Below are 23,071 nucleotides of genomic sequence, written 5' to 3' on the forward strand. Positions count from 1 at the left end.
TGAGGAAAAACTTTTGTCTCTAAGGCTGGCTTTGTGTTGAGGTGGCATCATGAAGCACGAAGTGCCCATCAATCGATGGAAGGATTGAACAGCGTCGCTGTCAGCAGGGAGACTTTGCCTCTGGTGCGTTTTTTTTTACAGCCACTTGTAGCTGGAGGTGTGTTACAGTTTCCCCATGTTGTTTCTAGGGCTTGCAGCTGGCTTTTGGCATGAAGACAATTCCATCAAGTGGGAATGCTTGGGCTTGACCGCAGCGCTGGGCACAGCACCTGCTTTACAGGTCGGGGCTTTCCGGAGCCTTGCGTGCAGGCTGGTGAGAATCAACTGCTGTGGTGGGTTCCTGGGGCTGGGGCGGTGAGAGAAACTTCCTGGGATTTTGCTTGGTTGTGTGTGTTTTGGGGACATAGCAGGTTGCAGGATTTGTTGGTTACGTGTGTATTACCCGCAAAGTTGCCCCATCACCAAACCGCACAGGAGGAGGGCACTGCCTCGTGCTGGGGCGAGAAGCTGAACTGCTGTGGGATGGGTTTGATGAGGTACGAAGGGGCTGAGGATGATGAGGGCTCGGGGGTGCTGAGGATCCCGCACTCTTCGGGTGCTGAGCATCAGGTGACACTGCTTGTGTGGTAACACAAACTGGGGTGCGGGGTCTTGCCCCCCAGCTGTTGGTGCAGCCAACGAAACCGGATGCAAATGAGACTCTGCTGCTGCCAGGGGTGAATTTGGGGCTTGGGTTTGTTTTTGGCTCGAGGCTGAGCTCTGCAGCGGGTGCACCGCGCCAGGCGGGGAACCGAACGGAAAACGAAAGTGATGATGAACAGAAAGGTAGGCAGTGCTCTGCCCTCCGCCCCCGCTCCCCCCAGCCCCGTGAAAAAGGAGGCTGCCGGGGGGCCGGGCTGAGGTCCGGGGCTGCCGCTCAATATTCACTTATAACTCGGTGCCGCCGCTCCCGGCTCTGGACCGAATCTGAGCGCGGGGAATCGCGACCCTCTGAGGGTGAGCAGCGCCCCCGGGAGCGGCCCCTTTGCACTTGGGCACGGGACTGGGGGGACACTCGGCCCCCGATGCTCGGGGATGCGGGGGTGGGACGGGACCGGGGTGGGAGTGTGGTGCCCCCAGGAGCGCCCGTCCTGTTCGCTGCGTGATGCGGGTGGTGCTGACCCGCCTGTGCCGCTACCGGTACCGGCTCTTGCTGCCCTGGATGCCGGTGCCCGCTCCCCGCGGTGCCCCTTCCCCCTGGTGCCGGTTTCCCCCACCCCGCTGCCTGTCCCTCCTGTCCGGTGCCAGCTCCCCCCGCCCCGTGGCTGTTCCGGTGCCGGCTGGAGCTCTTGGCAGTGCCGGTGCCGGTTTCCCCCGCCCGGTGCTGGTGCCGGCTCCTGCTCACCCCGGTGCCGGCGGGCGGGGCGGGGCGGGGCCGCCGTGATGCAATTTCCGCGAAGTCCGGCCCCGGTTTGAATGCGGGGAGGCCCCAGAAACGAAACTGCCGCCGGCGGCGATTCCGCGGGTCCTCGCGGGTCCCCCCACCCCGGCGGCGGCGGCGGTGAGAGCGGCGGGGTGCGTTCCGGGGATGGGGGAGCTCCGGGATAGGGGGTCAGCGGGGCGCCCTGGGGGGCTGCAGAACGGCGAGTGCCCCCGGTAGCCCCGCAGCGAGGCGTGGGGTGCTGCGGGGCGTGCGGGATGCTGCAGGGCGTGCGGGGTGCGCATCCCGCTCAGCCCCCGCCCCGGCTCCCAGCGTCCCTGCCTGGGCTGGAGCACGTTCGGGAGAGGGCGGTCATGGCCAGAGTGCAAGTTTTGAGGTGCAAAGCCATGGCTGGAGGGTGGGGGGAACCCCGGGGGCGCACAGTGCTGCCTTCGGTGAACAATCCCCGACAGCGATACCCTAACCCTGCTTCTGCCTCTGAGCTCCGGGGATGGGGTCTGGGAGCTCCGGTGAACTTCTTGCAGTTGGATAAAGCAAATGCAGCATCTGGGGGTCCACGTGTCTCGGGGCTGTGCACAAACTGGAGGGTCCGTTCCTGCACACACGCGCGGGCAGCGGTGTCGCGGTTGTCGCTGCAGCAGCCAGGCTGGTAGTGCCGGCTCTCGGGTGGGATGTGGAGTGAGCTGTCTGGTTGGAAAAGGCTGGGAAAGGGGGGCGTCAAGAACTTCGGAAGCTGTTTTTGCACTGTAGGGAGATTCCAGAGGGGTGCGGTTTCGGTACGGCCAGGAGGAGGAGGGCAGATGATGGGGTGGCACTTGCCAGCATCTGCCAGGCAGCTCCTCTTGCACTGTTTCCAAACCCTCCCAGGCAGCCTGGCTGCACTGATTACTCGTGAGGTGCTGGGGATACTGGGATGATCCTGCACTGTTGCTCTGAGTGCTCGTAGTTGAGGGAAAACTTCCAAGGGCCAGTGCTTGGCTGGGTCCGATAACCGAGGGGTGGGACTGCAGCCCCCCGAGGCACATGGTCCCCTGTCCCCATCCCTCTCCCAGCACTCTAATCCACGTCACTTGCTCTGATCGAGGGGCACTTGGCTACTCCAGCGTAGCTCATTGCCTAATATTCTGCCAATAATTAACCCAGTCAAGAGCTCAGGGAAGGGCCGCCTTCCCCATGGTGAGAATAGGATGGGTGCGGAGCGTCAGGACGCAGGAGCACTATGAGCATTTTTCTGCCACAGCTGTGCTTCCACTCGCCATTTCCAGGGAAATGCGATTATCTCTGCCCTGTGAGGTGCCTGCCAGGGACGCTGCTTGGATGCAGCCTGGCCCGGCCCTGACCCAAAGCGCCTTCCTGAGCGTGGAGGAAATGCCATCAGCGAGGCCGTTGTATGCTCTGGTTGAGTTTGGTTTGTGGCAAGGCTGGACCAGTGCAGGGCAGAGGGTGCATGGGGCTGTGTCGGTGCCTGAGGAGGGTGTGTGAGATTGGGAGAGAGGCAGAACTCGCCCAGATAGGGCTGGGGGTACAATAAACCAACCTCTGTCTGTCACAGTGACTTGTCACCCATCAGTGGGATGTGAGTGGCTTTAAATGCCAGGCTGAGCTTTTCAGGATCAGTGTAAAAAAGGTTGTTTTTCTTAAAGTGTACAAAATTCAGCTTGTAAATCATAGTCTGTGGCTTGCTGGTAAATACTGCTCCCCATCTGCTCTTACCTTCCCTGAGGCATTTGGATTTTGCCCTGTTGACATCACTTTTATTCCCAGTGGGACAGCTGTCTTGTGGCACACCTCTCCGAACTTCCTCGTGCCTTGCATCTTCCCTCCACCCGAGCTTGGATTGCAAAAGTTCCCTTAGCTTTTTATCTTTTCTTTCGTGGGTTTTTTCCCCCTCGTATAAAACTGCTGTGAAGAGAAAAAAAGCTTTAATTTGGCGTCAGCACTGGTGCTGTGCAAAGACTTTGAGCGGGGTTTGCACTTCCCCTTCCTCTTCCCTCCCACCTCCAGACCCAGAGCATGTTTTGGCAGTTTGCTCAAAATCAAACGCTTTCTTAAAAAAATAAACAGCAAGGGAATTGACCCTTTTAAAGGTGGAATATTCCCTCTTAGCTTTTTCCAGCTGGGATGCCCTGCCCGGGCATGAATTCCAGTGGCACCTTGGCTGTCCTGCTCGGTCTCTGTGGGCAGTTCTTAAGCGTTTAACCGGGTGGGTCGATGCAGCACCGCGTCTCCCATGAGCTCTGCGGCTGTGGACGTGCTGGGACCGGGAAGTTCGGCTCCCTCTGCACGGAGCCGAGTGCCAGCGATCAGGTTTCTTCCTCTCCCGTGTGTAACTGAGGTGTACTGGAGTTTTCACCAGTTACAGCATTGCACAGATGTTGCACAAACCCCGAGCTTGAGTGCCTCTCCCAGGAGGGATCGGCAGGAGGAGGAGACTTCCAGAGGAAGGAAGGTGGAACTGCTGTCGGAGGGATACCAAAGTGTTCCCGAAAGTGCAGATGTCAGTTCCACTGGGAACGTGCTGCCCTCGCCAGCTTCAAAGGAGCTGCAAGGCTCTTGGCGGCTGAGCATGACCTGGGTCCTGCTCCGGGCGTTCCTGCAGTGGAGATTCGGGAACAGCCTGGCCCCACCGGCCCTGCACTGTCACCGTCACCCTCCATGTCCCTCCTGCCCTGTGCCAAGCTCCTGGGGCAAACTGAATGCGAGGGACCCTCTCTCTGCCCTGGGGTTCCCATTAGCTCCAATCCATCCCTGATCTCCCAGGGAAAGCCGAATGGGAATGCTCCTTTCTAGCAAACTGTTTCCCCAGGCTCAGACAGGAGGGATTTTGACCCCCAAAAAGTGCAGGGTTTTTCCCTTCCACAGTCCAGCCCTCAGAGCAGGCTGTGTCTCCCCAAACTTCTGCCTGGTTCCCAGTGTCTGGGGGTTTTTCTGGTACTCACAGCCTGGAGCAGTTTGACAGGAGCAGCTCCAGGGAGTCTGCAGCTCCCACCAGCACTGTGTTGCCTTTGCTGTCTTGCTGGGAGCCAGAGGAGCATCCCTTGATGCCCTTGGGCATGAGATGGGTTGTTCCACTCCCTCCCCCTTGTTGATAGGTGCTTATTTTCAGTTTTTCCCATATTATTTAGGTACAAAGCATTTTATTTGAATCAGGCAGCACCAGCATCTTTGCTGTGGCTCAAATTTTTCTTTTTTTGTGGTAGAACCAGAACAAACAAAGCACTCCTGACCCCTGGACTGCAGAAAGTTTTATTCTAATGACCATGACCTTGTTACAGCCAGAGGATAGGAATACCCTGGCTCTCTGCTGGCCCCAGCCAGCTCTGGGTCACTGCTCTTCTTTCACTGCCAGCTTGCACTGAGTGCTTCAGTTTGGAAGTGAAGGCACAGAGCTCAGTCGGGGTGATTTCACTCTGGCTGCAGAGCTCATGGCGTGGCACAGTGACCCCAATCAAGGCAGTGGTGGCGTGGGAGTCTGCCACGGAATCCCACAGCTTTCTGAAATGGAAACCTGCAGCTCTGCCCAGCACCAGGCTCACTGCCAGGCCTTGAGAGATAAACCGAGCGGGTGTTTATCCACCAAGCACGTGTCTGACCTGATGCACACAGAGAAGTAGGATTAGATGATTCCTTCAAGGCTTGGCAGCAGGTGGGTGCTGTGACACTGGGATGGGAGGTGAGGAGCTCTCTAAGGGTGTGCTGGGAGTGTTGGTGATGCTCTGGCCACTTCCAGCTCAGTGTTTGTTGCCTGGAGCTCCAGCTGGAGCAGCAGCCTCAGCATCCCTTGCTTGCTTTGCCCAGCACCCTGTCTATCCCAGAGGAGAGCAAAGGATTCTTAATTAAAAGTGCAGAGGCAATGCAAGGTTTGCTTTCCTACTTCATTGCCTGCTGGACCTCAGCTGTAAATCCCACTCTTCCCTGGTATTGCCAGAGAGCCAGCCCATGGTGGCTGCTGGCCAGGAGCCCGAGTTGGATGCTCAGTACGAGGCCGGCGGCTTTCCTTGGCAGCACACCCTGCCCACGGATGTGCCCCGGCATGTTGCCTTCACCCTGACCACGTGGCCCAGCCACCAAACCCTGCAGCATCATTCCCCGGGATGCTCCTGGCCTCTGGTTACCCAGGAAACTGATGGCAAATGCCGGAGCTGGTGGCTGGAGAGGTCAATGAGCTGAGTTGCCTTCCTCACCGCCAGGGCTGAGCTCTCTCAGCCGGGTGTTTACGGAGTTGTCGGCTGGAGAGATGCCGGCAGGCCCCTGTTCCAGCATGCCCATCTCTCTTGGGATGCCTTGGCTGCTGCATCCCAGGAGCAAAGAGGGTGGTTGCTTCATTAATTAATTCCAATTAATCTTCCGTGCTATGGGGCAGATGGGCTGAGGGGCTGGAGTTGGGTTCCTCCCGCTCGGCGTGGGGCTGCCTGGCCGACTCAGGGAAGAGAACAGGATAAAGAAAGAGAAAGTTGGCAGGAGTGACCCAAGGTGGGGGAGGTGCTGGCAGCGGGAAGAGGAAGTTGAATATTGTGGCCGTGGTCCAGGGGGAGCTCAGTGGCCATTGTGGGACCATGCTGGGCCCACTGGCGCAGTGTCCACTGCTTTGCCAGGTTGGATGGTAAATGCTGATGGTCTACGGGGACATCGGGGACCAGGCTGAGCCCTGCTGGGAGCCAGCACCACTCAGCAGCCTGATTCCCGTGGGACACAGTCCCCTGGGACTCAGGCTGGTGGGGGAACAGAGCTGGGGGAGAGGGTGAGACCACTTGTGTGCCGAGGCCGAGGGTGCCTGGGTGAGGTTCCTCTGTGTGGGTGCCTCTGTGTGTGCCCAGCCAGGTATTGTCTGATGTTTCCTGCTAAGTCACTTGTTCCTTGTTCCTTTGTCAGGCTTCATGAGCTCGCACCGATGGCTGGCAGGTATGCAGTGAGCTAGGACAAGGCCACTTGCTCCATGGCACCTCCTCCCCCCAGCATCACCTTCTGAGATCTTCCCACCATTAATTGTGCTCCGCTCAAGCCACCACCAAAGATGCCAACAGCCAACGGCCCGAAGGTGCCACTGGGCAGCCTCCAGCAGCAGCTGGAGCTGATCCTGGTCTGCTCCAAGTGCAGCGTGAAGGAGAACGAGATCACCTACCACCCGCGGGAGGTGGAGCACAAGTGCATGTATGAGATCCTGCTGGCGCGCCGCCATGGCCGCAGGAACATGGCATGGAGGAAGGTGTCCCGGCGGCCTGGCTTCCCCAACCCGGCGCGCTACGCCGTCTGCAGGTACTACGTGATGGGGCTGGGCTGCATGAGGCACAAAAATCAGTGCACCTTCGCCTGGAGCGTGGAGGAGGCCATGGTCTGGAACTTCGAGAGGGAACACCAGCTGGAGCGGCGTTGGCTGAAAGAGGCGGTGCTGCATGCACAGCTGGGGATCCACCCAGCCGCTGCCTCCCACCCCACTGCCAGCGCTGCCAGTGAGATCACCAGCGAGTTTGGAGGGCACTTCCAGGAGATCTGCAAGCGTTGCTTTTTCGGCTGCCCCCAGCGCATCGTGGTGGGCGGCCGCGGGCGGCTCTGCGAGTCCCACCGTGCCTGGGACCCGCTCCTGGTGCACGCCGTGCTGGACAGCCAGAAGAAGCAGCAGTACACGGCCATCCGGCCCTGCCCCGAGTTCATCGAGACCCTCAGCTACTGCCGGTTCGTGTCCCGGGGCCAGCCCTGCAGGCACGGCCCGCAGCGCTGCCAGTATGCCCACAGTGACGTGGAGATGGCAGTCTGGAAGGCCGAGAGGGAGCATGGCTTGCTGCGCTCTGACCTGCTGGCACCTGTGGCCACCGGCAGCACCAACGGCGAGCCGGCGGCGCCCGTGCCCGTGCACTTCTACTGCCAGATCTGCCTGGTGACCTTCAGCTCGCAGGAGAGCTTTGAGAACCACTGCTCCTCCATCGAGCACGTGCAGATGCTCTCAGCCGACAGCTCCATGGAGTGGGTCCACCGTGCGCCGCCGCTCGGGCTGACCAAGTTCTCGCTGTGTAGCAGGTAAGGCATCCAACAGGGAAGAGGGCAGGGGCAGCAGGGAGCTGCCAGCTCCCTGAGGATCCCCGTGCGACCGGGAATGGGTGGCACCTGGGACACCTCTCTCCCGACAGAGCGGAGGTGTGTGAAATGGGGAACAGCTGCACCAAGGCTCATTCCAAAGAGGAGCTGCAGGAGTGGATTCAGAGGGTGAAGGTTTCTGTGAAGAAGAAGAAGCAAGCCCTGAAGGACGGGCTCTTGTCCTACCAGGACCGGCTCATTGCTGAGTATCGGACATGCTCCAACGAAGTGTTAATTGTGAGTGGTGGGCACAGGGTGGGAGCGCTTTGGTCCAGCACATCACAGCTTGGGAACGGAGCCCACTGCTCACCTTCCTAATGGGGATGCAAAAAGGGATGTGAAGTCCTCCTTCCTTGATCTCTTTGGAGACGATAACCTGAGAGCCTGCTCGGGGTACCCGAGCTGTGCCATGGGTCCTCTCACTTCCCAAGGCTGCTGCATGGGGACCTGGAGCAGTGATGGGTGAGGATGGAATAGGAGGATGTACTCTTGATTCCTCTTGAGAGGATGTAGCGTAAAGACAAGGATGAAGATGGCACTGTGGAGGGCTCTGAGGTGTGTCCCTGGGATGCTGCCTTCAGTCCCTTTCCTCTTGTGCCTCCCCACAGATGTCTGAGCACGTCGAGGGTGTCCAAGTTGTGTGTGAGCAGCCTCTGCAAGTGCAGCTGGAGGACAGGAAGCAGAAATACCAATGGAGGTTCAAGGTGCACTCTCAGGTAAGCTCAGTGCTTTGGAAGGTTTTGTTTGGTTGGGGTTTTTTTAAATTATTATTTCTGCAAGGGGCAGAAGGACGGGGATTTGGGCATGTTTAAATGAGGACATGTATTGGGTATTCTGGAGCTGCTCAGGTGGTGCCTGCACTGGGGCTGTGTGCAGGGTGTGCAGCCACTGTGTCTCCTGTCTTGTGTAGTGGGGCTGGGGCAGACCTGGCTGCTCTCAACACCTCCCATGTATCATCACAAATAACAACATTCAGCTGCTTTCCTGCCTGGGATTTTGTGGATGTTAGGGCCAAAAGGCTGTCCTCTCCAAAGTAGATTTCCTTTTTACTGCACACTGGTTGATATTAAACTGAAACCTGAGGTTCTCTGAGACCTTAAAGTAATTTCTGTGGGGTTGCATGAGGAATAAGCTGTGGTGAGACTGGCATAGTGTTTGATTCCTGCAGCAGCTTTTTCTAGGAAATGCTGCTGGAGCACCTCACCATCTGCTGGGCTCTTCCCATGGGCTGCCCTCACTGTGTCCCTGTCTTCTCCTCAATGGCAGATGCATCTGCAGCACGTGGCCCTGCTGAAGCGGGAGCCTGGAGTCAACTTCTACTTCTCAGGGAATGGGCTTTCCCGGGGTCTCCAGTACATCCGTGGGGAGCATGTGGCCACTGTGTCCTCCTCGCCCCGTGCTGTGCTGGTGGAGGTCAGCATGGAGTGCTGCACCCTGGGCGTCTTCGAGCAGTGGGTGGTCTTCGACTTTGGCAAACGCCCCGTCCTCATGCAGAAGATCAAGGTGAAGGTGGGCCGGCGGGAGACCCCCCAGCACATCCCCAGCACCAGGGAGAGCAGCCGCCCTGTTGACTTTGTGCGGTGGGATCGGGGAAACCGGATCATCGTTCCCAGCATGCCAAAGACTGCCGAAGATGTGGATCTGCTGGCGAAGTACAAACCTCCTGCTCTGGCGCTGGATTACCAAAGTGAGAGTGGTGCAGCCATTCCCATCACCCGGCTCAACTATCGGGACAGGATGCACAGCTTCCTCTTCCGTGAGGAGGAGGCTGAGCAGGCTCTGATTGCCAAGTAAGTGCCAGGTGTGAGCCCCTGTGGGGTTCCCCCTCACAGGGAACCACGAGCCATTGCTAACCCTTGGGGCCATGCTGCTCCTGGAGTCTTCTGTCCATTCTGGGTTGAGCCGTGCCTTCCCAGAAAACTGGAAACCTTCCAGGAAGGATGGCTTGCTGGGTCTCATCCTGTGGCCATGGATTAGCTAGAGCATGGTTTCTGTCTAAGTGCTTGGGGGGATGGCAGACCCTCTCAGGGTGTAGGTGGCAATCCCCCCTCTGCCGGGGAGGGCTCAGGAACTGACAGATCCATTCTCTGCTCTTCATTCGGGTGTTTCCTCCTTTCAGACTCAACCTGCGTGTGGTCATCTCGCTGACCCCCATGCTGCAGAGCCTCTCCATGGGGATGAAGTTTGCTGTCTCTGGGGAGCTGTTTGCTGAAGTGCCTACCCCTTACAACCTCTCTCCAGACACGGACGAGGGGTACCTGCTGAGCAGGTCTGTACCCACCGCCTTCCTGGCGCTCGACCCACCCGTGGACAATCGGGTTTATGAAGTTATTGTGGAGCATAAAGCCACCACGGAGAAGACCATCTGGCTACAGATACCAAGCAGATGCTGCTCGGAGCTCAACTTCAAGGCAAACACCTCCCACAAGGTGGAGATCCAGTTCCAAATAGACCAGCTGCTGTTCCGGCAGTGGCACCAGGCTGTGGATCGCCTGCTGGATGAGAAGCTGGTCCTGCCAGATGTCGCCAGTTGCTCCATCCCCTACTCTCATGGGTCCCCACAGAAAGGGAACAGCAAGCAGAAACAAGCCATCTCCTTCATCACGGGCCAGCCGACCACCAGCCGGCAGGTCCCACCTCTGCTCATCTATGGGCCTTTTGGCACAGGGAAAACATTCACCTTGGCCATGGCCACCTTGGAGATCCTCAGGCAGCCCAACACACGGGTGCTGATCTGCACTCACACAAACAGGTTAGCAGGGAAGAAGCAATGAGAACTGTGGGAAAGATGGTGCATTGCGCACTGAGGGGGGTGAGGGGGAGCCAGGCTGTATGAGCCAGAGCTGAGCTGCCCTTTTCTCAGTGTGCACTTCAATTGCTTGTTTGAATAAATTAGTTTTTATTGAATACGTTTTAAACTGCTCTAGCAGTCCCTGCTAGGAAGAAGCCTAGCATGGGTGGAAGTCTTTATGGAAAAGGAAACATAGCATCATAGAATCCCAGAATAGTTTGTGTTGGAAGGGACATTACAGCTTGTCTTGTTCCAAACCCTTCCTCTAGACCAGGTTGCTCCAAGCCCTGTCCAACCTGACCTTGAACACTTAACATATTGCCTCAGTATAAAATGGAAATGGAGCTGGACATTTCTCTCCAGCCTTTACTGTGTACTGCAAGTAGCAGAAAGCTGTTGCCTGGCCATGCAGGGATAATGTTGGGCTCTGGTTGCCCTTGAAGACTGTTTGGCTCTGTGCACATGCCAATCTATTGACTTTTCCAGGGAGGGTTTGAGGAAGAGAAAATACAGATCTGGCCTGAATGCCATTGGATCTGCCTTCAGAAAAACCAGGCCAAGACTGTTAAAATTAGAGCAGTTACGCTGAAAAGAATGTCCACATCCAATCCTGCAGGCTGCTACTGCCTCAGTTTTTAATGCATAATAGATGGTGACTGCTAATCTTAGTCTGTGCCAGGCTGTTTGCTTGCACGGAAGCTTCTCCTGCAGGTCTTGTCTCACCCGGGGATGGGGAGGCTTTGCTGTCAGAGGAGAGCTCCTTGTCACTTGGCCCTGGACAGCAGCAGGGCCACAGGTTTTGCTGGGCACAATACATTTTTCTGTATGAGTGTCAAGAGATGTCCCGGTCTCAAGTACCAACTCCTATTTTAAACCGTACCCTTGAAAGAGGCTGGGAATTGCTGGCAGCATAGACACCAGTTCCTTTGTGCAGTTGTGAATGTCTGCTGTGACAAGTGTGGTGTCACCAGAGCCAGGGGAGAAATTAGATGTGTGTTAGGGAATGATGAGAGAGAACTGTGTCACAGAATTTAGGAACAGCGCCAACAATTCCTTGATGCTTTTCCATTTTGTTCCCCTCCAGCGCTGCTGACATTTACATCCGGGAGTATTTTCACAACTACGTGACTAAGGGGCATCCGTGGGCTGTTCCCCTGCGGATCATCTCCGCTGACCGGCCCATCAACCTGACAGACCCCATCACCCAGATGTACTGCTGCCTCTCGCCAGACCAGCGCTCCTTCCGCCACCCAACGCGGGCCGAGATCGACAAGCACCACATCATTATCACCACCTCCATGCTCTCCAAGAATCTGAAGGTCCCTCCAGGCTACTTCACCCACATCATGATCGACGAGGCCGCGCAGATGCTGGAGTGTGAAGCTTTGGTTCCGCTCTCCTACGCCACTTTTGAGACCCGCATTGTCCTGGCTGGAGACCACATGCAGATAACCCCAAAGCTGTTCTGCGTTGGGAGTGGGCAATCTGCTGATCACACCCTCTTGAACCGGCTCTTTCAGTTCTACCAGAAAGAGAGGCATGAGGTGGCCATGAAGAGCAGGATCATCTTCAATGAGAATTACCGTTCCACTGCCGGCATCATTGAGTTTGTCTCCAAGCACTTCTACATCGGCAATGGCAACGCTATCCAAGCCAGTGGGAATATCCCACCCCATCCCGAAATTTATCCCCTCGTGTTCTGCCATGTGTCTGGTGTGGCTGAAAGGGATATCTCCATGATTTCTTGGCACAATGCTTCTGAGATAATACAAGTGATTGAGAAAGTGAAGGAGATTTATCAAAGGTGGCCGGATGAGTGGGGTGTCCGGGATCTGAAGAGGATCTGTGTGGTCTCCCATGGGATGCAGGTGTGTAGGGGAACCCTCCATGCCACCTGAGGGGGCTATGCCTGCCCTGAGGACTAAATACTCCCTAAAGATGGCCTTTTAATCTATTTATAATTATTTGTGCTAGTAAAAAGAGGAAATCTGGGGTCTCCTGTGCCCTCAGTGGTTTTTTTGGGGCACTCTCCATTTAGTTAGCGTGTCCTGGGTGGCTGGAGCAGAGATGGTGGGATAGCTTAATTAAACTTGTATCAGCATCTTCTAGTAAGGTTAATGACAGGGCAGTGGGAGCTCTGGCTGAAGTCAGCCCAGGATGTGTGGCTGCTGTCACTTAATTTGGGGAACTTGCAGCTGGGCAGGGTGAGGGTGAGGTGTCCACCCTGGTGTATGGTGGGGGGCCTTTGTGAGCTAAGTTGTGCCTTCTTCTTTCTTACCAGGTGTCTGCAATAAGACAAGAGCTGAGGAAAAAGCAGCTACAAGATGTGGTGGTGGAAAACTACGAAAATTTGCCAGGTCTGTGTCTTGTGCGAGAGTCCCTCATGCCTGGGTGCGTTTTGGGGTCTTCTGTGTGTGAGTCATACACAGGTTTTGCAGTCATGCTGCTGGATAGGAGAGTCCATAACAGCTACAGCCACTGTTTAACAGTCAGGGGCAAGAGACACTGGGGATGTTAGCAGAGGGGTTTCCATCATCTTTACTTTGCTAAAATGCAAAATACTGGATTTTCTCATGGAAAAATACCTCTCTGGGAGGAGCTGCCAGGCAGAGCTCCTCTGCCCTCACCATGCCTCTGCCACCACCACAGTCCACACAATCCACATAACACCAATTAGGAGGGAGTGGCTGGAAGTCCTTTGGCTGATTTCCATGCCGTTCTGGTTGGTAGTTCTTTGATTTTGTCTTTTCTTGAGTGAATAAGATTTCACACTGAATTAAATCTGCACCCAACTGTCAACTCATTTCAAATACATGGACCTGCCTTTGTAGGAGGGTGAAAACCCTGTAAATGCCATCTCAGAGACTTGAGTATGTGTGAATCATGTGAAGCCCCAAGTACCAGCAAGGGAGGCAAGTGACAGAAGGGAATTGAAACCAGGATGGCCTGTGGGTACCAATCACAGAACAGCTCACTAGAGGAGGAGTCTCCTTCTCTGTATGACAAGAGAAGGATAAGGCTGGTTTTGTCCTCAAGGACTTAGTTTATGACTCATCCTGGTTTTCATTATCTCTTTTTTTATTGTGCAGCTGGGACTCCTCGTGGTGAGAATAACTGACCCCAGGGGGTGTTTGTTATCTCCACACCCTTTCTTTGCAGTCTCTTCCCAGCTCTGACATCACTAGGATGCCTCTTGTTGGTTGTTATTTTTTGTGTGATCAGCAGAGCTCTTCTTGAGGGGAGAGGGATCCTTGCAAATGGTCACTGCACTTGTTCCTGCAAGATCCTTGGTTTCTCAGGGAATTTGGGATTCACAGCAAACTGTCTGTGTTTGCAAGGAGGGGCTGCTGGTGACACTGGGCACACAGGGCTACTCCATGTGTGCTCATGGCTGCACTGCTCCAGTGCTCTGCCTTTATCCCGTCTCCACACTGCCCTTCCCTCCCTGGTGTGTGGGTGGTGGTGCCTTGTGGTCTCCATCCTGGTTCATGCATGGAGGATCTCACAATCCCCAAGAGCTGCTATATTTACATCAGGTGTCTCCCATGTTTCAGCCAAGTGAGGTTACATCCATCCATGGCCATGTAACACCGCATAGACAGGTGGCAGCCAGGCAGGGCCTTTCCTGTTGGGTTCTCATGAGTGACTTCTCCCTTGTCCCCTCTGGCGCAGGGCGGGAGTTTCGGGTCATCATCATCAGCACAGTCCACACCAGCGAGAGCCTGCGCATCTCAGCCTCCCACCACCTCGAGTTCTTCAACGAGGCCAGAGTGCTCAACACCATCATGACCCGGGCTCAGTCGCTGGTGGTTGCAGTGGGGGATGCTGTGGCTTTGTGCTCCCATGGCCAGTGCAGCAAGGTGTGGAAACGGTTCATCCAGCAGTGCATCGATAAGGGGAGCATCTTCCCAGAGAATCTGACAATGGCCCAGATCAAACAGGCTGCGTGTGACAAGGAGAGCTGGAGCAGAAGCCTAGAGGGGGACGAGGAGGACAGTGACACAGATTCCTCGAGCTCTGATGATGAGAGCATGAATCCCGATGATCCCATCCTCCAGGAGCTCTTGGATGAGAGCAAGAACATGCTGGTGACAGTGTCTGAAGAAGGGCTGCTGAATGTGAAGTCTGAGGCTTCAAACATGCAGAAAGACAAACAGGAGTATGTCAACTTCTCTTCTCAGATGATGCAGCAGTACCTGCATATGCACCCCAAAATGTACAAGAGATGTGAGCTGATCAAAGAGGGGTTTGACAGAGCTTCTGCCTTTACCCTTAACGATTCTCCTGCCATGAACATCCAGATCAAAGGCAGAGTTAACTGTGGGACAGCCTTCACCGGGGACGAGGTGCTGGTGGAAATCCTGCAGAACAGCACGGGTGACAGCAGCAGCCATCGCCCACAGGGGAAGGTGGTGGGCATCCTAAAGCGTGCTGAGAGAGAACGAACCTTCATCTGCATGATGGATGAATTTGATCCCCGTGTGATGATACCCATCGATCCCACTGTCACCAAAATATTTGTCCCAGGGCTGAAGGAGAAACCCAATGTCATTCCCATCCGCAGGCTTGTCAATGGGAAGTACAGAGTGGTCAGCTGTGAGAAGATCAACCAGGAGACAAGGAGAAGCCAGTTCTTCTGTGTCCAGGTCATCTCCTGGCGGGAAGGATTTTACTACCCTTTGGGGATAATAACGGAGATCCTGCAGGCAGCACTGACTTTGGAAGAAGGCTTAAAGATCCTCGCCTTGGAATATGGTTTGGAGAATAAATACCCAGCTGCTGTCACCAGAGAGTCAGCCAAATACACCTCCAACAGCCACCTAAACCTCACCAAGGAAAGTCTGAAGGACTGTCGGAGTTACATGACCTTCACTATTGACCCCCAAGGTGCCAGGGATTTGGACGATGCTATCAGCGTTAGGGATCTTGGGCACCGCTATGAGATTGGGATTCACATTGCAGATGTAGCTGGCATCATTCCCAAAGGCAGTGCCTTGGATCTCGAAGCAAAGAAGCGGGGTGTCACCTACTATGCTCCCAAGCAGGAGCCTCTGTGCATGTTCCCACCCAAAATCAGCCAGGACATCTGCAGCCTCCTGCCGCAGAAAGATCGACGGGTGATCTCCTTGTTTGTCACCATAGAGAAGGAGACTGATCAGATGGTAAAGGAAATCTTCACCATCTCTGTGATCCGCTCAGACAGGCAGCTGTCCTATGAAGAGGCAGAGCTCTGCATTAAGAACTCCTACAGGGGAGCAGCAAAGCCCCTTCGTTTTGACACCCTGGAGGACTGCATAGCTGTGGCTTATCACTTCTCCAGGGTGCATCGGAAGTTTCGGCTGCAGGAGGACTGTTTCTATGACCGGCTGGACGAGGAAAGTTCCCCAGGTAACAGAGGGTCCCATCAGATGATAGAGGAGTTAATGATCATGTTCAATAGTTTCGTGGCTGAGTTTCTCACCAACCAGGAGGTGACTAGAAGTGTCACTCCTCTCCGGTGTCAGTGCGAGCCAAGTCTTACACAGCTGTCACACATGAAAAACAAGTACAGCCACATCATTCCTTTGTCCATCCATCTCTTGCATCACCTGGGAGAAATAACTCCTGGACAAGATTCCCCTAAAAATGTGGAGTTCAGTCTTCTGGGCCCCATCTGGGAGCACCTGCAGTCAGCCGCTAATGCCCGTGACTTCCAGAAGATGCTCGATCTCGTTGTCACTGATGACATCCACCCAAAGCTGGCCCCTGTGGTCCTGGAGTTCAGGAGACTGCTCAGCCGCTCCTATTTCTGCCGCTCCAACTCCACTGTCCAGTCGAAGGCAGGCCATTACTCCCTGCATGTTGACTCCTACACCTGGGCCTCCTCTCCCATCCGCCGCTACATGGATGTTGTGGTCCAGCGGCACCTTCACTCTGTGCTCCGCAAGAAGCCCCTCATCTATTCCATGGATGACATTGAGTTTCTGTGTCACGACTTCAACAGGAAGAACACCCAAGCGATGACGTATGAGAAGAGAGCCCACTCTCTGCAGATGGCCAGCCAGCTGAAGGGCCAAGTCCTGCAGAAGATTGCCTTTGTGGTGGATATCGAAGAGATGAGCAGGTTTTTCAAAGCCCTCTTTCCCCTGAACACGGAGAGTCTTCCAGATCCACAGAGAATCAGCTACAGGTCCCTTCAGCTGATAGAGCAGCCCGTGTTCATCCAGCAGCGGGGCAGCATCAGGCTGACCTGGAAGAGGAGGATGTACTCTGCAGAGACAAAGGAGCAGAGCCTGCGGGAAGGACCCCTCCGCGACCAGAGTGTCACCTTCTTCCGCACCCAGACGTGGCAAGACGTGCTCACAGCCATCAGGAACGAGGAGTTTGACAGGGCGGCGTCCCTCCTGCGGCAGAGCAAGGAGCTGTACCAGCGGCACATCGGCTGGGTGCGGAAGAGCTCCTGCTCCCACTACATGGAGCTGTCCCTGGAGCTGAGCGCCGGTGATGCGCTGTGCTTCCAGCTCACCACCGATGTCAGCCGGGGCTTCCTGGTGCCCTTCGTGCAGCTGTGGTGTGTGACACCGGGGTTTGAGGTCTGCCTGCAGCACACGGAGAAGCCGATAGACTGCTTCTCGGCCTATGCCACGCTGCAGTCCAAGGACAGGTACAAGAGCACGGCAGACTACAACAAGGTGTGGATGCCCATGAGTGCCATGGAGTCTGCGTCGTGTGCTGTGGCTGAGAACGACTCGATTGTCCTCCATGATATTAAAATAAAGTGGGCAAAGCAAAGGACAAGCAAAGGACAGCTGCAAGGGAGCTTTGTGCTGAACAAGAAGTGGTTGGAGGATTGCTCCATTGAAGTGGACTTCTTCCACTGTTACCTGTGCATTCGGTTAGGTGGGCTGAAACTTTCCAAGAGCCTCCAGAATGATGAGGAATGCCTTAGCCATGACCTCCAGAACCTGTCTTTGCTTGACAAGGACAGATCAGAGAACAAACTTCTGGTTGACCCTGATACCTACACCTGGGTTGCTCATGGGGTCACGGAGGAGTTCAATGATGACGAGAAGTCAGACAGGTCTAGTCAGCAGACTATGAACTTTTACGTTCACTATATGTCTATGGAGAACATCCCTGTGGAGATCTCACAGGCTTCTGCCAGGTTCACGGTGGAGCTCATTCCAAAGATGCTGCCAGACATGTAAGTGGGCCCAGCAGTGTGCTCTGGTTAACCTGACTTCCCATGGGAGCCCTCTGCTGCAACCCCATGGGCTTTCCTCACTGCTGTGGCTGATCCCCTGAAAAACCTGCTCTTCCCCTTACTCTGACTGGCCATACTGTTGGGCTGTGGGTCTTTGTGGGGTATGGCAGCACTCCTCAGGTCTGTTCTCCAGAGGGTCTCATGCTCTTCTGGTTGTCCCTGAGAATGGGGAGATAGAGGAAGGTGCTGAAATTTCCCTGAGCACCTGCTACTTATGTTACTGGGTTGCTGCAATATGTGTTATAAAATGGCAAGTGAAGCCCTGGAGTGGAGTTTGCTTAGCAGAAGAGCTCCTTGATTTCCAAATCATTCCCCTTTGTTGTTGCTGCAAAGCAAGTTTTGCTCTTTTTAAATCAGAGCTGATGTCTGGTTTGTCCTTCCTTGTACACAGCATGGGCTGCTCACACCCACAATGCTGTAGCTTTCTCAGAGCAGAATGTGCTTCCTTTTGCATCATGAATTTTAGGAAAAATTGGAAGCTAATTCAGTAAGAGGGGGTGGGCCATAATAAAACAGAGTTGAAACAGGAGCTGTGCTTGCTCTCGATATCTTTGCAGGCTCAGTTCTTTAGTCAGTTGAGAAGTGGTCCCAGATGCAGAGGAGCAAAATAGGTTTAAGTTATTTGTGGTTTAAGCTCTTTGTGGAAGGAGTTAATGCAACACCAAAGCAGAGAGAAAGAATAAGTAAGGCAGTTGTGCAAAGCTGTATTACAACTTTTGCTATTGTATGCTACATTCCATTCATTCTTATTTTTCCTTGTCTGTCAGACGGAAAGAAAAAGCACTTTGGAGGCTCAAGTATGCCTCTGAACTTGCTAGAAACATCGCCCTTGGCCACGAACCTCCTCAAAAAGGTACGTGCAAATATTAATTTTTCTTACCTTGTGGCTACTTGCTTCTGGCCAGGCAGGTGCCCTGGCTGTTTCTGTGGGCCCTTGCCATAGGGGTGATGCTTTCATATCAGGAGGTTCCCCTAACAAGGGGATGAGTGGAGCTGCTATGTAATTTGGGATGCCCTGCTGGTAGCTGGCATGGCTGAGTTGTTATGCCCAGGACTCACAGAGATCCTTCATGGGCAGAATATCTTGGCATAGGACAAGGATTACTTCTAGATGGCCTTGTAATGGACCACCATCACTAGGTACCTGCTGCACCCTCCTGCTGAATTACTTCTGTGCTGCCCTCAGTAACCTTCTTTAAATTTATTTTCTTGGCTCTTTGCTGTAACAGTGGCAACATCCAGATTCCTGCAGCAAGAATCCTTTGATCTCCCCGGCAGTGACAGGAAACTTAACAGGAGTCAGAACAAGGCTGTTCTAGATGCTCTGAGAAAATCCTTCACGCTCATCCAAGGCCCACCAGGTAAGGGGAGACAGCAAAATACACCTGCTGGGGTATGAATGGCAGGTGACAGTTGATCTGCTGCTTTCCACAAGACCCTCAGTGAGCCAGGAAAAGGGAGCATGGGTTGGCATCACCCACAGCTGTGCAAGGCAGTCCCCTCCATTCTTGATTTCATGGCTGATCAACTGGATGCTGATCCAGAGCATGAGCATTGTGGTTAAAATGTTCTCAACATGCTCCTTTTTTTTCTAGGCACAGGGAAGACCGTTGTTGGAACTCACATTGTCTACTGGTTCCATAAACTGAATGAGGAGAGTATTGAGAAGGACAAAACACCATACTTGGAAGATGAAAAGCACAAGAGGAGAAAGTGCATCTTGTACTGCGGTCCATCCAACAAGTCTGTTGATGTTGTTGCTGGTAATTACCATCTTTTAAGCTGCTGAAGTGGCTTGTACTGGTGGGAGGGAGCACACGTGGTGTGGAGGGGCAGAAAGTGGGTCTGGGCCTTACAGAAGACCCTGCACTGCAGGGTGAGGACCAGTGGAGATGGGATGATGAGTGAGGGGCAGGGAGAGACAGGCTTGAGCATCACCAGTGCCTGGCACTGTCTGAGCAGACCTGCCCTCCTTCCCCAGAGATGCTGCTGAAGAGGAAAAACCTGAAACCACTGAGGGTTTATGGAGAGGCCATGGAGACAATGGAATTCCCATACCCAGGGAGCAACCGGAACATCTCCCGTAAATCCCTGAGGGATGCAAAGCCAAAGCGTGAGCTCAGGTAGGACAGCATGGCCCTACAGGCTCTGAGGATGCTGGGGAGAGGCAGCTTCTGCATCAGTGACACTGAGCAAGCCAGAGCAAATACACTTTCACTCCACCACTGCAAAGCAGCACTATTAACCTGCTTTCTAATTAATTTGTAATTAATTTTTTCAAGTGAAGGTGTACAGTCTAATGTAGCACCTAGTCAGGAAATCCAGGTTGTTGAAAAGTCCCTAGATGTTTTAATCTCCTTTTGGAACAGTCCTGAATGTCTCTGACTTCATTCCTGCTTGCAGCTGCTAAAGAGAAGCAGTTGCATTTTGTGTTCTCAAGGTTGAATTATTGGGTCTGCAAAGATGGGAAAGTTTGGCTGTGAATTTCTTAGCTATTGGGGTTTCTCCACATAGGCAGGTGGTGCGGTCTGCTTCACTGTAGAAAAAATCACTCAGGTCTCACTGTTGAGGGAAAATATTTATATATTGACTCTTTATTCAGCGAAATAATCCTGCATCATCGCATCCGGCGGGCGCCCAGCCCTTTCTGGCAGGAGATCTGTCACTTTGACGCTCGGGTGAGGAACGGAGAGGAGATCACAGAAGCAGAAATAAAGGAGTGAGTAGGAAGAGACCCTGGTGAGAGATGGCTGACTTTGGCTGGGTGCCACCTCTGAAGCACAGATTAATAAGCTGTGTGTTTGGAATAATGATAAAAAGCGATGAGCTTGAGGTTAGTGGTACAGCACAGAGCCTCAGCATCACTGCTGCACTGGTGCTGTTGTCCATCTGGACTAAAATTCCTATTATGCCTATGTGACCCTTGAATTCTTCACTCAGACCCTCTACCCTGCTAAGGTCAGGACAAAGTAAATTTCCAGCAGCGTCCATCCAAAACCCTTTTCTGGGAGCACCAGCTTATCCTGGGGAGGGAGGTGAAGCCATAATCATTTGGGAAAGCACAGGCTCTGCCTGTTTGCTTCATGGGCAATCTGGAGATGTTTCCATTATGCATAACCTGGTGTTTTCTGCATTGACATCAGGTACAAAGATTGGCTGTCACAGGGTCGTGCGTATCAGCTGGCGTGTCACGATGTCATCCTGTGCACCTGCTCTGTCTCATCTGCTGGTGCCCTGGAGCAGCTCAATGTCAGGCAGATAATCATTGACGAGTGTGCCATGTCCACAGAGCCCGAGACCCTCATCCCCTTGGTCTGCCACCGCCGTGCTGAGAAGGTATGTCCCTGCCAAAGATGTGTCTCTGGGACAGCTGTCAGGGCTCTCAAACCATTTCCATTCTTTACCATGCTGCTCTTCCAAGACCTAATAGGTTTTAAGGTTTGTGCTTCTTTATGGGGTGGGAATCGCTGCTACCAAAAAAATGTTCTGTCCCAGGTACAAAGTATTAATGTGACAAGAAGCATAGACACAGTTAGGCTTGTTCAACCTGGAGAAGAGAAGGGTCCAGGGAGACGTTAGAGCCCCTTCCTGTGCCTAAAGGTGTTCCAAGAGCACTGGAGAGGGACTTTGGATACGGATGACAGGACAAGGGGGAATGGCTTCACACTGACAGAGGGCAGAGTTAGATTGGATATTAGGAAAAAACTCTTCCTTGTAAGGGTGGTGAGGCACTGGCACAGGTTGCCCAGAGAAGCTGTGGCTGCCCCATCCTTAGAAATGCTCAAGGCCAGGTTGGACAGGACGTGGGACAGCCTGGTCTAGAGGAAGATGTCCCTGCCCATGGCACAGGATGAGCTTTAAGGTTCCTTCCAACCCAAACCATTCTGTGATTCTAGAATTCTATGGCTCTCTGTTTTCCTCCTGTCAGATGGAAACGTTATCTAGGACAGGATCTTTATGTCATATCCAACGTGGTCTTTGACTGAAGTTGCTGTGAACATAAATAAGTAGCACCAAATGTCTGTGTACAAATAGCCTTTCAAAGAGCTGATGGCCTTTGCCAGTGCCACCACCTTGCAGCTGAGGTGTCTGTTCTTTCTTCCAGGTTGTTTTGCTGGGAGATCACAAACAGCTGCGGCCAGTGGTTAACAATGATGTCTGCAAGAGTCTTGGCATGGAGACATCTCTCTTTGAGCGCTACCAGAAACAGGCGTGGATGTTGGACACGCAGTACCGCATGGTGAGGCCCTCCAGTGGATTGTCTCCTCTCCATCACACAAAATGCTGCTATCAGGGCTTACCTTGAGCATCAGATATTCTCCATTAGTGCTTTCTCTTCCTAGATACAAGATTTTATCTAGGAATATACCAGTGCCAGCTCCAGCACAATGGCATTGTGGGTGAAGCCTGCCCAGAAAGATGCTGCAGGCTGAGAAATTCCTTGGGTTTCATTCACCTCAGTTTCTCCCCTTTTCTCTGCCAGCACAAGAGCATTTGCGAATTCCCATCCCAGGAGTTCTATGACAGGCATCTGAAAACATGTTCCCAGCTTGTTCGGAAACCCAGTGTGCTCTACCACAGAGAGAACAGCTGCTGCCCCATCGTCTTTGGGCACGTGGAAGGGAAGGAGCACTCCCTCATGATTTCTACTGAGGAAGGAAATGAGAACTCCAAAGCTAACCTGGAGGAAGTGGCACAGGCGGTGAGTAGGGTCCTGGGGAATTGTCAGAGATGCAGAAGGGAGGGTGTTGTGCCGGAATTGTGGAGGGATGATTCAGATATAAAGATTAGCAGATTCCCGGGTCTGGAGCACACCAGGACCCCCCTAGGCAGAGGCAGGTGTAGGGCAGCATGACCCCAAGGCAGGCACCGTGGCTGCCCTGGGAGCGGTGCTGGGGGGCTGTTCCCTCCAGCCCCGCTCCCAGGTGAGCCGGACACTGGTCCTTCCAGGTGAGGATAGCCAAGCAGCTGACACTAGATGGCACCATCCGGCCGGAGAGCATCGCCGTCCTGAGTCCCTACAGCGCCCAGGTGTCCGAGATCAGCAAGAGCCTACAGAGGGAGGGTGTCCGCGGGGTGACCGTCTGCACCATCATGAAGAGTCAAGGTGAGCGGACAGGAGAGGGGAGGGTTGGGTCTGCCCCTCCTGACTTCCTGAGGAGCTGCTCACAGATAGAGTCTTTGAGCAAACACTACCCCAGGGTCATTTCAGCCATGGAAGGCCAGACTCCTGGGTGCCTTGTGATTATAATAAATCCTTTGGAGGTCTCTGGAGTGCTTGGGCAGGGTGAAGCTGCTGAAGGCAGGAAGGTGGAGGATCTCTAGTGGATGATTTCTAGTGAAAGGTTCCCTGCCCATGTCAGGGAGGTTGGAACACAGAATGTCCCTTCCATACAAAATGAAACCATTCTGTGATTCTGTGATTCTATATCTGATAAGGGTGTTAGAGAACTGCCAAAAGATGTTTGTTCTCTTTGGAGAGCAACAACCAGGAGTCCAAATGGCTCCAAAGCTGAAGAAATCTGGAGGGTGGCAGTATAGAAAT

At 54.0% G+C, this 23,071-nt stretch overlaps 1 protein-coding gene across 5 annotated transcripts in view; it reads left to right on the forward strand.

The window, feature by feature from the left end:
* The window catches only part of HELZ2 (helicase with zinc finger 2), a 30,893-nt gene that overhangs the window by 3,886 nt on the left and 3,936 nt on the right, over positions 1-23,071 (forward strand). The window contains exons 1-18 of one of the 5 annotated variants that reach the window (XM_085079159.1): positions 11-123; positions 6,293-7,435; positions 7,546-7,729; positions 8,101-8,208; positions 8,759-9,282; positions 9,612-10,244; positions 11,368-12,151; positions 12,565-12,640; positions 13,956-17,466; positions 18,294-18,379; positions 18,756-18,887; positions 19,122-19,289; positions 19,508-19,649; positions 20,129-20,245; positions 20,670-20,862; positions 21,632-21,766; positions 22,010-22,228; positions 22,477-22,633. In XM_085079159.1, coding sequence (XP_084935285.1) covers positions 6,435-7,435; positions 7,546-7,729; positions 8,101-8,208; positions 8,759-9,282; positions 9,612-10,244; positions 11,368-12,151; positions 12,565-12,640; positions 13,956-17,466; positions 18,294-18,379; positions 18,756-18,887; positions 19,122-19,289; positions 19,508-19,649; positions 20,129-20,245; positions 20,670-20,862; positions 21,632-21,766; positions 22,010-22,228; positions 22,477-22,633 — 8,170 coding nt within the window. In that variant the 5' untranslated portion in view covers positions 11-123; positions 6,293-6,434. Of the gene's footprint in view, positions 1-10; positions 124-892; positions 997-1,427; positions 1,555-6,292; positions 7,436-7,545; positions 7,730-8,100; positions 8,209-8,758; positions 9,283-9,611; positions 10,245-11,367; positions 12,152-12,564; positions 12,641-13,955; positions 17,467-18,293; positions 18,380-18,755; positions 18,888-19,121; positions 19,290-19,507; positions 19,650-20,128; positions 20,246-20,669; positions 20,863-21,631; positions 21,767-22,009; positions 22,229-22,476; positions 22,634-23,071 lie in introns of those variants that run through there. The other 4 variants (XM_085079162.1, XM_085079158.1, XM_085079161.1 and 1 more) reach the window with 4 other exon arrangements.

Source organism: Lichenostomus cassidix, chromosome 20, assembly GCF_008360975.1.
Source record: "Lichenostomus cassidix isolate B80296 chromosome 20, HeHo_3.0, whole genome shotgun sequence".
Lineage (NCBI taxonomy): Eukaryota > Metazoa > Chordata > Aves > Passeriformes > Meliphagidae > Lichenostomus > Lichenostomus cassidix.